Raw genomic sequence first — 17,351 nt, forward strand, 5'->3', positions numbered from 1 at the left:
ACTTTCTTTTCCTGCACTGTAATTCAAATATTTTGGGATGCTTTCCAGTATTGGTTAACTCATAATGTATGGAATGCCGTTCAAGCTAACATTAAATAAATCATTAAATGAATACATATATAAATAAATATGTCTATGCAATAAATACATAAATATGGTATTCTGAAATAAATAAGAGGCAATAAATATATATAAATGTAAATTTAAATACACATTTAATTATTGCAGGGGACTTTTATTTCATAATGCCACATTTAATTATTGCAGGGGACTTTTATTTCATAATGCCACATTTAATTATTGCAGGGGACTTTTATTTCATAATGCCACATTTATTTCACAGCTCTTTAAATTTCCATTTCTTATATTTTAATTATGGACTAATTATTGTAATAATATATGGCAAAACAAATGAGAACATACATATAGATGATTTTTTTATACAGAAAAACTATTGCCTTAATTTTAATAAAATTTGGTAGTAAGTTGTAGCATGGGTCAAGTTAAAAAGTATTAAATTGGACTATTTTGATTGTATTTTCACATCATTTCACCAACATTTTATGGAAGGGAAACATGAAACAATACATTTAAATATTCCAATATTTGTATTGACAAATTGCAAGGTAACCTCAACAACCAGAAGGCAAGTAAAAACAATAATCGTCCTGCTTCAGTGCAGACTGGTGGGATGGTGACATGTCATCATGGAAAACAGTTAGCCAACAGTGCAGAAAATGATGGTGCAAGATAAGATAAGTACTCTATTAATCCCAAACTGTAGAAATGAACAATTCTAAAATAGAAATAAGATTAAACCGGAATTTGACAAAATATACATATATACTTTGTCTAAATCCGGGTTATTTTTATTCAATTTTGAGATGAAAATTAGAAATAAAAATAATAGAAATAAAAATTTGAAATAGTTCACCTTGGCCCAACATGGGAAGTACCTTTTGGATGAACTGGAATGTGAGCATCATAGACTCAGAGTTGCATTACATACATTACATTACATCAGTGAGACAAATCCTACAGAATATATATTAGGATCGGAGGATGAAACCCTCTTTATTGTCACACACATGCACACAGCAGAGCACACAGTGAAATTTCTCCTCTGCATTTAACCCATCCTAGTACTAGGAGCAGTGGGCAGCTATCGTGCAGCGCCCGGGGAGCAATGGGGAGGGGGGATTGGAGGTGTCCGGTGCCTTACTCAAGGGCACCACAGCAGGGCCCAGGAGGTGAACTGGGACCTCTCCAAGTAGCAGTCCACCTTCCATATTTCTTTCCATATTTCAAGTCTGTTCGGGGACTTGAACCGGTGACCCTACGATTCCCAGTCCAAGCCCCTACTGACTGAGCTGGAGAATAGACAGTATAAATGATTATAATAGCACCCTGACTGACAACAGACATGTGCAGGTGCAGACATTATGCAGAGGATTGTGACTTTAAAAATAGAAAATGTATAAGAATAGAGTTAGAAATAAAGCATTCAATGTTGGATTCAGAGCTCAGAGGGGCATCTCTCTTTCCTAAAACGTCTCTGCATTATTCAATATGTCTCACTATACCCAGGATATTTTGGGTTTCACGTGTGAACTGCTGGAGGAAGTTCTGGGATTATTTCCTGGAATATTTCTGCTCCGTTTCGCTTCTCCCTTTCTCTGTGCTGAGTTTTGACTCTGAGGATTTACATTTGATTTTAGAACAGATTTACACCTGCTGCTTTCTGCAGAGCGGCTCTGTGATGCATGTGAACGTCCGGATGATTTGACTGAGGATTGTTTATCCGGACCTGCTGATGAGTTTGGATTGTAACTTGTGTTGTGATGTGGCGTTGATGACAGCTGCTCCGAGCCCTCTCTCGGATCTGCTGGTGATGATGCTTCAGGGCTGGATGGAAAATAAAAATAATTAACTTAGCTGCAATAGGCGTAGCTAGCAGCAGCTCATTAGCATTTAAAGCTACAGAGACAGAATCAGCACTTTAGGAACAGGGCTGAAACAGAGGGGTTATAGGATGCTGCAATGATCTGTCTGGTGTATCAGCCAATCAGACACAGGTTCTGTACATATCTGAGACCTGTTGTTGAATAATAGTAAAACATCCCATCTCCTGGGAGGATCATTTACTCAGGCAGCCACTTACTGATCTGTGGTCAGCTGTTCCTGGATCTGCAGACCCTTCCTCTCATTGATCGGGTACGAGTAGAAGAAGAACATCCCGATCAGCAGCAGAGCGACGGGCACCGGGGAGAACATCACGATCAGAGCCGTCGCCACCCCCCTCCCCATGATGACACGCACCCGCTCTGTAACCCACAAACCTGCAGGACAGGAGGAAACGGGATGGGAAAAATGTACACACATAGTATACTGTATGAATATGTGGAGAGTGGACTCACAGTTTTTAAACATGTACAGGTACTTTAAAATACTGTGTAAATAAATATTTGGGATGTTTAATTTCAGATATTTTTTAATCATTGATTTATTTCATTTTCATTTTTTATATATATGTTTTTATTTTTTTTTCTAATTTAATTGAATTAAAATATATGTTTTTTATTTATGTAGACTATATGTTTTATATGTCATTTAATATTTTATTTAATTTTATTACAATTTGATTTAATTAATTTATGTAATATTTATTATTTAACTTATTTTCTACTTTTTGTCTTTCATTCACGGATATCACGTGGATTCAAGATATGCAATATGCATCTCTCTTTGTTTTGTTTTACTTATACTGCCTGTAAAGTAATGAGTTTTGTACTTTGAGTATGTAGGGGACAAACAAAGTCAATAAAATACAAAGTAAAATAAGAAAGACTCACTGTAAAATCAGGGTGGAGATGCCGACAGACAGGCCTCCTGCCAGCTTACTGCAGAAAGCATAACAGGAGAAAAACAGCGGCTCCAGGTCTCTGCAGGACGGGTTCTTCACCGCAAAGTCATCCACCACATCTGGGAGCATCGACCTGCAGCAGGGCGTCGTGCATTAGTGAAGAGAGACTCACAATCACGGCAAAATGCACCCCAAAGATACAATACAACTCTGAAGAGGTGCTGCTGCAAAGACAATCAAATATACAAATAACTACAAAGACAAACACAATCACACCTCTACATCGAGCTGTAAAAGTGTTGCCACGAGACTCACCTCTATAATAAAGACGACAGCCACAAAGTTAAACAAAATGACAACAAAGAGACAGAATAGTAACTACATAGACACATAAAATGACTGTAAAGAGACCAAAACAACACCAGATAGATGAATACGTTCTGCAAGGAGACGGAAAATGACAACAAGAGACACAACATGACTCACCAGGGCAGCAGGAAGATGGTTGCCATGCTGAAGCCCATCAGGACGCACATCATCAGGAAGACGGGGAGGTTAGAGGGGACGCAGGCGACGATTACCACCGGTGGGATGAAGAGCTGAGACAGAAACAGGTAAGAGGGAGATGAAGGCGTGCGAGGTTACTCTCGGGATCACGTTTATTAACTTCTTACCGAGAGTCCGAGGAAGACGGTGGCCTTCTTCCCTATTTTCAGAAGAACCGTCTGCCACAGAGGGACTGCTACCGAGGCAGAGGCCTGCAGACACAAGGAGGAACTTTACATGTGTTTTGCAAATCCTTAGAAGGCTTTTTAAATGTTGCATACTGTATACATACAGTGGGGCAAAAAAGTATTTAGTCAGCCACCAATTGTGCCAGTTCTCCCATTTAAAAAGATGAGAGAGGCCTGTAATTTTTATCATAGGTATACCTCAACTATGAGAGACAGAATGAGAAAAAAAAATCCAGAAATCACATTGTAGGATTTTTAAAGAATTTATTTTCTAATGATTGTGGAAAATAAGTATTTGGTCAATAACAAAAGTTCATCTCAATACTTTGTTATATACCCTTTGTTGGCAATGACAGAGGTCCAACGTTTTCTGTAAGTCTTCACAAGGTTTTCACGCACTGTTGCTGGTATTTTGGCCCATTCCTCCATGCAGATCTCCTCTAAAGCAGTGATGTTTTGGGGCTGTCGCTGGGCAACACAGACTTTCAACTCCCTCCAAAGATTTTCTATGGGGTTGAGATCTGGAGACTGGCTAGGCCACTCCAGGACCTTGAAATGCTTCTTACGAAGCCACTCCTTCATTGCCCTGAAGGTGTGTTTGTCATGCTGAAAGACCCTGCCACGCTTCATCTTCAGTGCCCTTGCTGATGGAAGGAGGTTTTCACTCAAAATCTCACGATACATGGCCCCATTCATTCTTTCCTTTACACGGATCAGTCGTCCTGGTCCCTTTGCAGAAAAACAGCCCCAAAGCATGATGTGTCCACCCCCATGCTTCACAGTAGGTATGGTGTTCTTTGGATGCAACTCTGCATTCTTTCTCCTCCAAACACGACGAGTTGAGTTTTTACCAAAAAGTTCTATTTTGGTTTCATCTGACCATATGACATTCTCCCAATCCTCTTCTGGATCATCCAAATGCCCTCTAGCAAACTTCAGACGGGCCTGGACATGTACTGGCTTAAGCAGGGGGACACGTCTGGAACTGCAGGATTTAAGTCCCTGGCGGCGTAGTGTGTTACTGATGGTAGCCTCTGTTACTTTGGTCCCAGCTCTCTGCAGGTCATTCACTAGGTCCCCCCGTGTGGTTCTGGGATTTTTGCTCACCGTTCTTGTGATCATTTTGACCCCACGGGGTGAGATCTTGCGTGGAGCCCCAGATGGAGGGAGATTAGCAGTGGTCTTGTATGTCTTCCATTTTCTAATAATTGCTCCCACAGTTGATTTCTTCACACCAAGCTGCTTACCTATTGCAGATTCAGTTTTCCCAGCCTGGTGCAGGTCTACAATTTTGTCTCTGGTCTCCTTTGACAGCTCTTTGGTCTTGGCCATAGTGGAGTTTGGAGTATGACTGTTTGAGGTTGTGGACAGGTGTCTTTTATACTGATAACGACTTCAAAAAGGTGCCATTAATACAGGTAACGAGTGGAGGACAGAGGAGCCTCTTAAAGAAGAAGTTACAGGTCTGTGAGAGCCAGAAATCTTGCTTGTTTGTAGGTGACCAAATACTTATTTTACCGAGGAACTTACCAATTAATTCATTAAAAATCAGACAATGTGATTTCCTGGATTGTTTTTTCTCATTCTGTCTTTCATAGTTGAAGTGTACCTATGATAAAAATTTCAGGCCTCTCTCATCTTTTTAAATGGGAGAACTTGCACACTTGGTGGCTGACTAAATACTTTTTTGCCCCACTGTATCATGTGTGGTGCATCTCACCAGGAGAACCAGCAGGAGGAGCTGGAAATGCCCCCCCTGACCCGCTGCATGGCTGCAGAAGAGGGCAAAATTACCCAGGGACATCTGAGAGAAAATAGATACATGCAAGACTTTTAAAAACAGAACCAAATTAGAAAAAAGGAAAACCAAGCGCAGTCATGCAAAGATGTCCGAACAAGTTCCTCATTCTTCATTAGGGCTGAGGTTGAGAGGGATGCAGCTCAGACCTGAAAGGCGAGCACGCTGAACACAGAGCCGAGCAGCAGCCGCTGATACGGAGCGTGACGGATCATCTTCTTCAGAGACGAGACACAGGAGGGACGCTGTCTGTCCTCAGAGACCAGAGCTGCAGGTCAAAACAAATAAATTAGAGTAAGTCTTACTTATAATGTTTGACTCCTGGATGTCTCACCTCGCTGCTCCTTCACCCCGAAGAAGAGCACGACGCTGCAGAGGAAGAACACGGAGCCCATCACCAGAGCCGAGGTCAGGAACGCCTTCCGCTGCAGGGAGAAAAAGATCAGATATTAAAAATGTGTTTTTCTGTTCATCTTTTTGGGATTGGTTTGCCTTCAGATCATTTCATCTTTTCCACTTTAATAGTTGAGGTTTTTTTATTTCTAATTGATTAATTGTGATGATCATCAGACATGAATTAATATCTTGTTTATTAAGAGCCTGCTGTATTTGATCTACATTTTAGGAAAACATCTCAATTGAATTCTAAATAAATAAATGCTAAATACTTCAGTGCATTTGTTTATTTAAACCTTAAGTCATTACACATTCATTTAAATATCGAGGCTTTTTTTTTTTACTTATAAGTCCTGTAATTGTGTATCATCATCATGGCAGCTTCACCCTCTACTGATGATCATTAAACAAGGAAAATATTTGCTTTCTTGCAGAGTTTTCAGGGAACACCTTTGTTGGTACCCTTCTCCCTACTCTTGGAAGGGTAACACACACACACACACACACACACACACACACACACACACACACACACACACACACACACACACACACACACACACACACACACACACACACACACACACACACACACACACACACACACACACACACACACACACACACACACACACACACACATAAATAAATGGATGGCACCGTGATTTTATTGAACTTTAACCTTATTTAACTTTATCTTCATATTTTATTTTATATTTTTGTTTGCTGATTATTTTGTTGTTTTTTTACTTATATTTTCTATTTGATTTACATTTTAGGAAAAAATCTAAATTGAATTCTTAATAAATAAACAACCCAATAAATCTAGAAATTCAAATACTTCAGTACACACACACAATGTGATGATAGGGATGGTTTGGGCTTACACACACACACACACACACACACACACACACACGCTGATGTCAGCCTATTACCCTGAATACCCTCCTCATCACAGACACACACACACACACACACACACACACACACCAACTCCTCCCTCTGAAGGTGGAGCTCGCTCTCTCACTTCCTTTCGCTTTTCCTTCCTCGTGCCCCGCCCCCTTCACACACACACACACACACACACACACACACACACACACACACACACACACACACACACACACACACACACACACACACACACACACACACACACACACACACACACACACACACACACACACACACACACAGAGTTAATTACAGGTAACAGGAAACCCCTGGGACTGCTGTTTGAGAACAATAACGAGAAATGCAGTCGGGCAGCTCCAGAAACTCGAGAGCTGTCTCCCCCTCCTGTATTCAGTGTTACCGTTTCCTGGAGCAGAGCAGCTTGAGGTGAAGCTGATGTTGTCTCAGGGTCCAGATGTTGACACGCTTCTTGTTTCTCTGCATTGTAAACAGACACAACCTGACCCTGAATCACAGAGGCTAACAGCATGGCCAGCACCTCCACGCTCATTCCTGCAGGAAGAAAGAAAATTACAAGGACTTTAAAAAGTCTTTACAGCAGTAAAATACACCAGTGTGAATATACTACCAAGAAAATATCACTTTGAAAACCTTACTTTAATGCTAAATAAAGGCCGACCTAAGGATAATTTGATAGTAAAATGTTCCCAGCTAGAGTTTCACTTACATATCTTTTTCAAATCATAAAAAACTTTAAAAAATACATAAAATAAACAATAAATAACGAAGTAAAAAAATGACTAAAAATACAATTGAGATATTTCTTGTCAATATGAGAACACATTGCTTTCAATTAGAAATAATCATCAGATTTATTATTGATACGTTAGTTTTGGTTCTTGCCGCTGATCCATTCATAAACTAAGGTGACGGGTGGTCTTACTGTAGGCCGTGGCGGAGTCTCTGTCTCTGTTGCCCCCCCCCAGGAACATGTTGAGGGAGACGTAGGGTACGTGGTAACACTGTTAGCGGACGACAGGAGAAACACATATAGATGATTAAAGGGGCGCTATAATGCTAATGTTCAGGTTTAATTATTGTCTAATGTGAGTGTGAGTGTTGTCACTTTCACCCCCCCCCCCTCCTTGCCTGAAACCCCTCCATTAGACTCCTTTTTTAACTTCCAGGAACATAGTGACATCATTTTGTAACAGCGATCCGACACATGGTACATGATATGATATGCTTAGGGAAGGGACATCTATAAGCAGTTGACCAATCAGAGCAGACTGGGCTCTGGTGTCAGACGGAGGGGGAAAAGAGGCCCCTTTAAATGTAGTTACAGGATCCCACCTTACACTCATGAGGGTCTCAAACAGGCAGGTTGTGGTGAGGCTCCAGATCAAGGTGAGGGCCGTGGACCCCTGAGGGACAAACCACAGCAGCAGGTAGGACAGGATGGAGAAGGGAGTGGAGAGCAGCAACCTGAGGAGGAAAAACATGGCCGCCTCTCTGTTTAACACATCAGGAGGAAACAGGAAGTGCTTCACAGACCCACCATGGAGAGAGTCTTCCGATGGGCGTCCAGCGGCTGCGGCTCACCAGATATCCCACCAGGGGGTCCGTCACTGCGTCCCAGGCCCGGCTGGCAAACAGAACCACCGACACAGAGGACACCTCCATCTGGGGAGGACAGTTTATATTGAAATCCAGAGCAGAGCGTTGAATACCTCACTCAAAGTAAAAGTGCTGATGGTGCAGTAAAATGAGTTAGGCTTAAAAACCGAACCACAGAGGGGTCCGTCATCTGGGGGGGGGCACTTTATTTTGAAATCCACATAGTGTAGATGCATAACGTAAAAACAAATCATTTTTGGCGAGGTAGAAGAAGCACGTTTTCAGATATTTTACTGCAGAAAAGTACCAATACCACACTGTGAAAGTACTCTCCAAGTTTAAGTATTTTCCTTGTACCTCCACGACGTCCAGTAGAAATATCTGTAGTGAAACACTGATGGCTGCTGTGGTGATCTGGTACGGGACCCCCCCCACAGCATAGCACACCTTCCTGACCAGAGGAATCCCCCCCGGCCCCTGTGAGGATCAGATAGCAATTATTTCAGTTTGAAGGATCATTTCAAACATTAAGCAGATTTAGTTCTCACGCATACTTCCGTCATGTCGTGTTTGTGTGAGGAGGAAACTCCTAAAGCATCCCAGCGCAAAACCTCCTGCGTTTGTTTTTAACAAAGCATTAAAAACAGATTGGAACAAATAGTTTTAGGGATTCCATTTCAATTAATATTAAACATTATCATTAATAGAGCACATGATATAAGCAGAGTATAGAAAGTGTTTGTGAAGATGAAAATGCTATTTATATTGCATGTGGTGCTGGTGTGGAAGGTCTCAGCTCTCCTTACTGAAGGAGTAATAAAGTTTGATGGCCACTGGGATGAAAGCCCCCCTGTGGCGTTCTGTGGTGGTCTTCGGTGGTTTGAAAGTGCTCCGGTACGACTCCAGTGTTGCAAGTAGGGGGTGAGAGTCGTTGTCCAGAATAAATAGTCATTCAAGCAGATGTACCAAATCACTCGCATAATATTCACACCTAAAAAGAATGTACCTCTGTCCTGATAAATAGGAAAACAAAACAGGAAAATAGTAAACTCACCCTCTGCGGATCCTCACTGCATGAGTCTCTGTCCGCGTTCTCCTTCAACACTCGACTTTTTAGAGCCTGCAGATGATCTGTAAACTTCTTGAAACCACTCATGCTTCAAAGGCAGGAGGAATACAGTCCACCTGCAGAGCGACAGCCTCCCTCTGCGGGATCACACAACAAAAGATCTCTGCACGAGCAGACTCTGAAATCTGGTTCAACCACTTCTGCAGCTTCAAAGTGCAGCGCTTAAAAACTTCTCATAGGTTTTCCTTCACAACACAGGATTTATTAGTGAGGAGATGTGGCTGCAGGTCCACGGGATTTCTTCCTCAAATTTCACTTTTTTTTCTCATAATTTTAAGAATGTGAAAACATGTCATTTGAGTTTTTCCTCATGTTTACTTAGTTTCAGAATTTCACACAAAATTCGGCCATTTTTCTGCAGATTCTTTTGAGAATTTCACTTTTTCTGACATTTTTGTCACGTTTTTATGAATAACATTTAAATAAATTGCTCCAGAACATGTAGGGATTTTCCACAGTATGGAATGTATGTACGTCGCTTTGGATACAAGCAGCACGTGACACGGTATATACTGTATGTAAATGCAGATATTCCTGCCCTGACCTCTTGTGGAGCAGAGGAGACATTTTTCTCTTTCAAATAAAAACCCTGTCGATCCTGATCATCCTCTCCCTGACTATTTACAGATATGCAAATAGTAGGACAGCTTCAAAGCAATCTAACACATAACATACAGTACATGTGTTATAATGTGGACATATGATTTCACTCAAATAATGAAACAGTCGTCATCTCCGAGGAATACGTATCTGTGATTCTTTACAGGGAGTCCTACACTGCTCATTGTCAGCTTCATAATAGGAGCCTTTAATATAAAACACTGTGTCAAACACGATGCGTTCACTGTACAATCTTTAATGCCGTTCATTCACGGGACCACAGAGGGACCTCCACAAAGAAAAAGCATTTCAAAAGACAAAACACCAAGAAACATATTTAAGACTTTCTCTGTCGTTCAAACTGAAATGTCCAAAAAAAAACTAAATTAAAAACAAAGGGACTGAAACACGTAATCCATCACTTCATAATCACAGTTTTAAACCTCACTTATTATATTATTATCTGCTTCTCTCGTTGAATATCGTTTGGTTTTGATCGAACAAAACAAGACCTTTAACGCCTTTGGAAAACGAGGATGTTTTTGACATTATATAATCCAAACCATTAACCATTTCCTCTGGAGGATAATCCCTGATTGCAGGTTTCAGAACATTTACCAGTGCGCTGTACATTGTTCATTTAGCACATTTAAAGGCTTGAAGAAATTGTGACTTTTTCAAACAATAATCAACTTTTTAAACGGTCCATAAAAACACAATGCATCAAATGGGTACTTTAAAACAAAATCTCCTGTAGTTGCAGCACAACGTAAATCCGTATTTCTGCACATTTAAAGGCTTGGAGGAACGGCCCAGGACACGCTTCCTGTGTTTTCTGACATTTATATCGATCTATAAAATAACCTGCAGATAACTGAAGGTAAAAAAAGTTCCTGAGTTGCAGCCTGTGCTCTAAATTGGTCCTTTGGCACATAAAGGACAAACTGGAACTGACAGGTGTACCTTTGTTCTGAGACTTAATCTACCAAACTGTTCATCTTTAAAAAAGGATTTGAAGATGAACACATGAGAACAAATAGTCCCTTGTTGCATCCAGTGCAATAAAGTCTTGGAGGAACTGGGAATGCACATTTGGCACACTTCTTCTGAGGTGTATCTTAAAGAAAGACCACCTGCAGAAGGATCCGTTCTGACACAGCCGGGCTTTAGCCGCTATAGGCTGGTGCTCTGGCTGCCCGTGTCCTTGGCCTGTCGGAGTCCGTAGAGCCACTTGATGACTCTGGCGTTCTTCTCGATGACCGACACACCGTAAGGAACTCTTGCCACAGTGTTCGGAGCATCCTCCTCCTCCTCCTCCTCTTCCTCACCTCTCCCCGATCCGGCACACTCGGACCCCGGAGCGCTGACGCTGCGGAACCGAGCCATGGACACGATGTCGGAGCAGGACCCGGCGAGCTGCAGGTCGGACGGGTCGACGCCGCACAGGTTGAAGAAGCGCTCCAGCTCGGTGCCGGCCCGGGAGCACCGGTCGCTCATGTCCGATTTGGAGCGGGTGAGGGAGCGACGCTTCCTGGAGCTGCAGGACGAGAGGCGGGTGATGGCTGGGGATTGAGGGGGGAAGGCAGGGAGGCAGGGGGGGGCAGGGGAGGGGGTTTCACCTGCAGGAGAATCAGGTTTGGATGGAGTGACGACGGGTTTCAGAGGCGAGGCCCGGGGAGTGGTTCTGGTGTGGAAGAGATGCAGGGGGGAGGTGGCCGGGCGGAGGGGCGACTGAGGGTGAGGGGGGAGGGGCTGCAGGGGCTGCCGGATGTACTGAGGGGGTCTGCAGGCCTGAGGCATGACGTCCACCCGACGCACAGTCCCTGCAGCGGAAGGACCAGCAGAACCAAGATCCTCCGTCCGGGTCGGTACCGATGTTTTTAATCTGACTTTAGCCGGACTGGACCAGTCAGGGCGAGGGGGGGGGGCAGGAACGCTCCTTCTTCTGCTGCGAGCCTGCAGGATGGGGGAGTGATTCTATAAAAAATAAATACAATAAAATAAAATATACAAAAAAAGACTTGAATTAAATCAAAGTCTGAGAAAAAATGAAAAATATAAATAAAATGTTTTAATTATAAATTTAAAAAACGGCTAAAAATGAAAAGAAAAACGTTTTTAAAACATGAAGAAATAAAAGTTAGAAGTAAAACACTCACCTCGTTGTGATGAGTCAGCGGTTTTAGCGGGCTCCCTCTCCTCAGAGTGTGCCCCCCCCCCCCACACTGATCAGGTTGCTGAGGTGCTTCAGGTCTAGCTGCGCCCCCCCCGGCTTAATGTTGGTCCTTCTGGTGGGCCTCAGCGCCGCAGAGCTCAGCAGGGGCCCCTTCATCACCTCCAGGGGCCTCGCCGGCTGCTGCTTACTCAGAGCCCCCTGACTCTTCACGTACTTTGCCTTGTCCGCCTCCAGCCTCTCCACCGCGCTCTGCCTCGGCCCCTCCGCCGCCACGGCCCTCAGCTGCCGGTAGAAGTCGGGCCCCACCGGCCCCTTTGGACGCAGGCGTGGGGGGATCCCCGCTGCAGCCGTCCTCCTCGGCTGCTGTTGGAGGGTCTCCAGAGGCATCTTGAGTAAAAGTCCTCCCTGTTCTTGAAATAAATCCAGGTTCTGCTGAAGGTGTTCTGTGTGCGGATCAGCTGCGCCCCATTTCTGAAGATCTATTCTCTCAGCACCTCAGAGGAAATCTACTTCCTGCTGTTTGGAGTTCCTGCAAAAGAGACACATCAGTCAGGAGAGTCAATAAAACATAATCACATCAGTATGTAGAGTCTCTACTTTAAAGAGTCCTCTCCTGCTGATGTTCAGGTGTATATCAGTATGTAGTGTCTCTACTTTAAAGAGTCCTCTCCTGCTGATGTTCAGGTGTATATCAGTATGTAGTGTCTCTACTTTAAAGAGTCCTCTCCTGCTGATGTTCAGGTGTATATCAGTATGTAGAGTCTCTACTTTAAAGAGTCCTCTCCTGCTGATGTTCAGGTGTATATCAGTATGTAGCGTCTCTACTTTAAAGAGTCCTCTCCTGCTGATGTTCAGGTGTATATCAGTATGTAGAGTCTCTACTTTAAAGAGTCCTCTCCTGCTGATGTTCAGGTGTATATCAGTATGTAGAGTCTCTACTTTAAAGAGTCCTCTCCTGCTGATGTTCAGGTGTATATCAGTATGTAGTGTCTCTACTTTAAAGAGTCCTCTCCTGCTGATGTTCAGGTGTATATCAGTATGTAGAGTCTCTACTTTAAAGAGTCCTCTCCTGCTGATGTTCAGGTGTATATCAGTATGTAGAGTCTCTACTTTAAAGAGTCCTCTCCTGCTGATGTTCAGGTGTATATCAGTGTGTAGTGTCTCTACTTTAAAGAGTCCTCTCCTGCTGATCTTCAGGTGTATATCAGTATGTAGTGTCTCTACTTTAAAGAGTCCTCTCCTGCTGATGTTCAGGTGTATATCAGTATGTAGAGTCTCTACTTTAAAGAGTCCTCTCCTGCTGATGTTCAGGTGTATATCAGTATGTAGTGTCTCTACTTTAAAGAGTCCTCTCCTGTTGATGTTCAGGTGTATATCAGTATGTAGAGTCTCTACTTTAAAGAGTCCTCTCCTGCTGATGTTCAGGTGTATATCAGTATGTAGTGTCTCTACTTTAAAGAGTCCTCTCCTGCTGATGTTCAGGTGTATATCAGTATGTAGAGTCTCTACTTTAAAGAGTCCTCTCCTGCTGATGTTCAGGTGTATATCAGTATGTAGTGTCTCTACTTTAAAGAGTCCTCTCCTGCTGATGTTCAGGTGTATATCAGTATGTAAAGTCTCTACTTTAAAGAGTCCTCTCCTGCTGATGTTCAGGTTCATATCAGTATGTAGTGTCTCTCCTGGGACATGTCTCAATGCTTTAATGTTCAGAAAGCTCTTGTGCCTGTGCTGCAGCACCTCTTTTCACCCTCTGTCTGAAACCAGAGCCCAGTCTGCTCTGATTGGTTAGCTACTAAAGCAAATAAAGAAGTCCAATGGAGGCTCTTTTATTTCTTAAGGCGTTTCCCTTTGGAGGGAACACAGGAATTGTAGTCTTTGCAGACCATTTACATGCACAAAAACCAAACACCAAGAACCATAACAGGGCCTCTTTAAATTAGAGCGTGTCCCAGTCAATAGTACTGTATGTTAAAAGCAGTATGCAGAAAACACCAGGATGTTCTAAATGCAACCGGTCACTTTCAAACTCTGCAGAACATATACATTTTTCTGGCCATGCTGACCCAGAACCAGCGCAGCGGATATAAGAGCAAGAGGCTCAACGTTGAAGTACGTCCCAATTGTTTGCATACTGCGTTACAAGAGTGTGTACTCTGCGGGTGCTGCTGCAATAAAGGGAACAAGTATGTGGTCTTGAACACACCCTACATATGGGTCAGGAACAAAAGCAAGATGGCAGTCATTTTTACAAGGTTTTTTTGCAGGTAACACAAGTAAAAAAACAAAGAGGCACTTATAGCCTCTTGCTTCTTAATAAAAACAACAAAGGGCAGTTTTTGATGAGCATGTCACCAGATATCACTGTCACTATCAGCTATATCGTACTGATAATCAGGAAGTCCTGTCTTAAGGACAGCTGGGACTTTAGGGGCTTTCACACAGGTTTCTACAGGTAGACAGGACACTGGTTTGTTAGGACACCTGAACAAACCGCACGGCCTTCAGATACAGATCCATTGTTTGATATTGTGTTTATGCTCAGACGTGTCCAGGCATCTTGTGCATATTGTCCCTGATATAAAAAGACATTCCTGTTTTGTTTATGGAGGTACCAAACCATCAGAGGAAACGCTGCTTTGTTTGCATATCTGTTTTTGCATGGACACGTCCAGGAATTTGAAGTAAACAGTGTTATACTCTGTGAAACACTGGCTGTATCAAACTAACCCACTGTTCACAGATAAGAACATTTCAGAAAAACGACTCAGTTTCTCTTCATGTCTGCTGATCCCAAACAGCTGCAGGCACATGTAGAAGCAGATAGAGGAACACACACACACACACACACACACACACACACACACACACACACACACACACACACACACACACACACACACACACACACACACACACACACACACACACACACACACACACACACACACACACACACACACACACACACACACACACACACACACACACACACACACACACACACGTGCATTAGCTCTCAATAGTCCAAACTGGTCCCTGACTAAACTAATAAATGAATACATTTAAATTGTGTACCAAACAGAAGGGTCCCAGGAGGGCAGTGCTCCTCTGAAACACCTTTAACTCTCTAACAGCAAACACCTCCACCCTGCAGCCAATCAGCTGCTCTCTAACAATTACTCTCCATCATCAATCTCTCCACACACACGTTCTACTGCCTGCTGTGTAACTCTTTTTGTGTGTGTGTTGAGGGGGTGCTTCACAACAGCTGTCAACAAGCTATTGTGTATCGTCTAGAGGCAATGCAGAGCAGAACACACACACACACACACACACACACACACACACACACACACACACACACACACACACACACACACACACACACACACACACACACACACACACACACACACACACACACACACACACACACACACACACACACACACACACACAGCTGCTGAGGGAACAATTGCTTCCTCATGTTTAAATTCAGCAGACAGTTGCCTGGGCTTTCAGCCGCCTCTTCCTGAACTTCGATCACAATAAAGTAACTAAAGTACTTTTGGATATTTAATTACACATTTGGGGTTCATTCAGTTTCAGTATTTCCATTTTATGCTTCTCTATGTTATTCTGTGCCACTACAATGTGTATACATATATAAAAACTACTATTACCATGGATTTCAATACCTGAAAGTTAGTTACTAAATAGGAAAAGTAAAAGGACGGACAATCATATATAGAATTGTGTAATGTGCATTATGAGTAATAAGTACTTTTGGTACTTTTAAGGGGGCAATATGAAGAAAATCAAATATCTGTATTTGTTTTACATCAATATCCAATATTTAAACAATAGTTTACGATCAGTAGAGCATTTAATGGTATTTACTTTAAGGAATTTATTTAACGGCATTTTACATTTTTTATGGTTCTATAAAAGCAGTTCTGGTAAATTCAGAAAACGGCAGCCGTTTCCTGTAATGCAGCTTCAGAAACCAGGAAGATACTGAAGCAATAATACAAAATCTATAAATGTGAGACGATAAATATCAAATGACAATATCTATAAATTGCCCAGCTTTAATTTGGGTATATTTTATTACTTTTACTTAAAATAAATGCAGGACTTTTACTCATAACAAAGTATTTCCACCCTGCTGTTTTACTATTTCACGTAGAAATGTGGCTACTTGTTCCCCCTCTGTCTAAAGTCACAACCACCAAGTTCAGATAGGCATCCCTCCTTTAAATGTGAAGGTCACCATGATGAACTTGGGTTAACGCAGGCCTTTCTGTAAGTGTGTGTGTGCGTGTGTTTTAATGCCTGCCAGTGTGTGTGTTAGAAGTAGTCAGCATCGGCCGGCCACATTCTCCACATATTTCCCATTCCAGTCTGAGCCGGGCCAAACTCCTGCTGATAGAGCCTAGAGACTCTCCTTATACCTGCCCTCAAGTCTCACACACACACACACACACACACACACACACACACACACACACACACACACACACACACACACACACACACACACACAGTGACATATATAATTAAAAGTAACAACAGGCTTAAAAAAAGTGAGTCACACAACAAAAAAGACAGCCTCTAATTTAAAACTTTTGTGCCAGCATGTCCTGTCTTTCAGAGTGAATGACAAACATGGAGAGAGTTACACAAAAGGAAGCAGGTAAACAACTAAAGAAAAGTCCTTACTGCACGTGAACGCCTCACCTGGACCTGCCCTGACACGCCTGCCTGTCTAAAGGTGTGTTAGCTGATTTATTTAGAATATTTAAACACAGAAACTCACCTTCTTCTGTCGCGGTTGATCCCTCTGGTTGTAGAACACACTGTGCTGCCCTGCGTACGATAAGAGTGTGTGAGAGAGAGTGTGTGTGTTTGAATGTGAGGGGACTCTCCGCTCAAGACAAACCTGTTTCACAACTCAAAGCGTTTCACCTAGGCTCCGCCCCCTGCCCTCTGATTGGTCCGTTCACTCTCCTACAAGAAGATAACCGGACTGCTTCTGGTCACGTGACTCAGACTTCGCTCCTGCTGATAACACTCCAGGGGTCAGAGGTCACCTGCTGTTTATGACTTATGAAATATGG

At 42.7% G+C, this 17,351-nt stretch overlaps 2 protein-coding genes across 2 annotated transcripts; both read right to left on the reverse strand.

Moving 5' to 3' along the window:
• Positions 1–2,157: 2,157 nt before the first annotated feature.
• Positions 2,158–9,482, reverse strand: LOC134862628 (sodium-dependent lysophosphatidylcholine symporter 1-like). Its single transcript, XM_063880638.1, is given in 14 exon segments — positions 2,158–2,298; positions 2,300–2,339; positions 2,853–2,996; positions 3,350–3,462; positions 3,538–3,621; positions 5,318–5,401; positions 5,545–5,663; positions 5,730–5,820; positions 7,110–7,261; positions 7,653–7,731; positions 8,068–8,194; positions 8,268–8,392; positions 8,684–8,803; positions 9,381–9,482. Coding segments are annotated over 14 exon segments (1,521 nt in total).
• An 808-nt stretch (positions 9,483–10,290) lies between these two features.
• LOC134870894 (protein FAM110B-like) lies at positions 10,291–17,208 on the reverse strand. The gene is given in 4 exon segments (XM_063893402.1): positions 10,291–11,982; positions 11,984–12,032; positions 12,267–12,760; positions 17,051–17,208. Coding segments are annotated over 3 exon segments (1,155 nt in total). The 5' UTR covers positions 12,619–12,760; positions 17,051–17,208; the 3' UTR covers positions 10,291–11,228.
• Between the last annotated feature and the right edge of the window lie 143 nt (positions 17,209–17,351).

This window comes from Eleginops maclovinus, chromosome 1 (assembly GCF_036324505.1).
Source record: "Eleginops maclovinus isolate JMC-PN-2008 ecotype Puerto Natales chromosome 1, JC_Emac_rtc_rv5, whole genome shotgun sequence".
Lineage (NCBI taxonomy): Eukaryota > Metazoa > Chordata > Actinopteri > Perciformes > Eleginopidae > Eleginops > Eleginops maclovinus.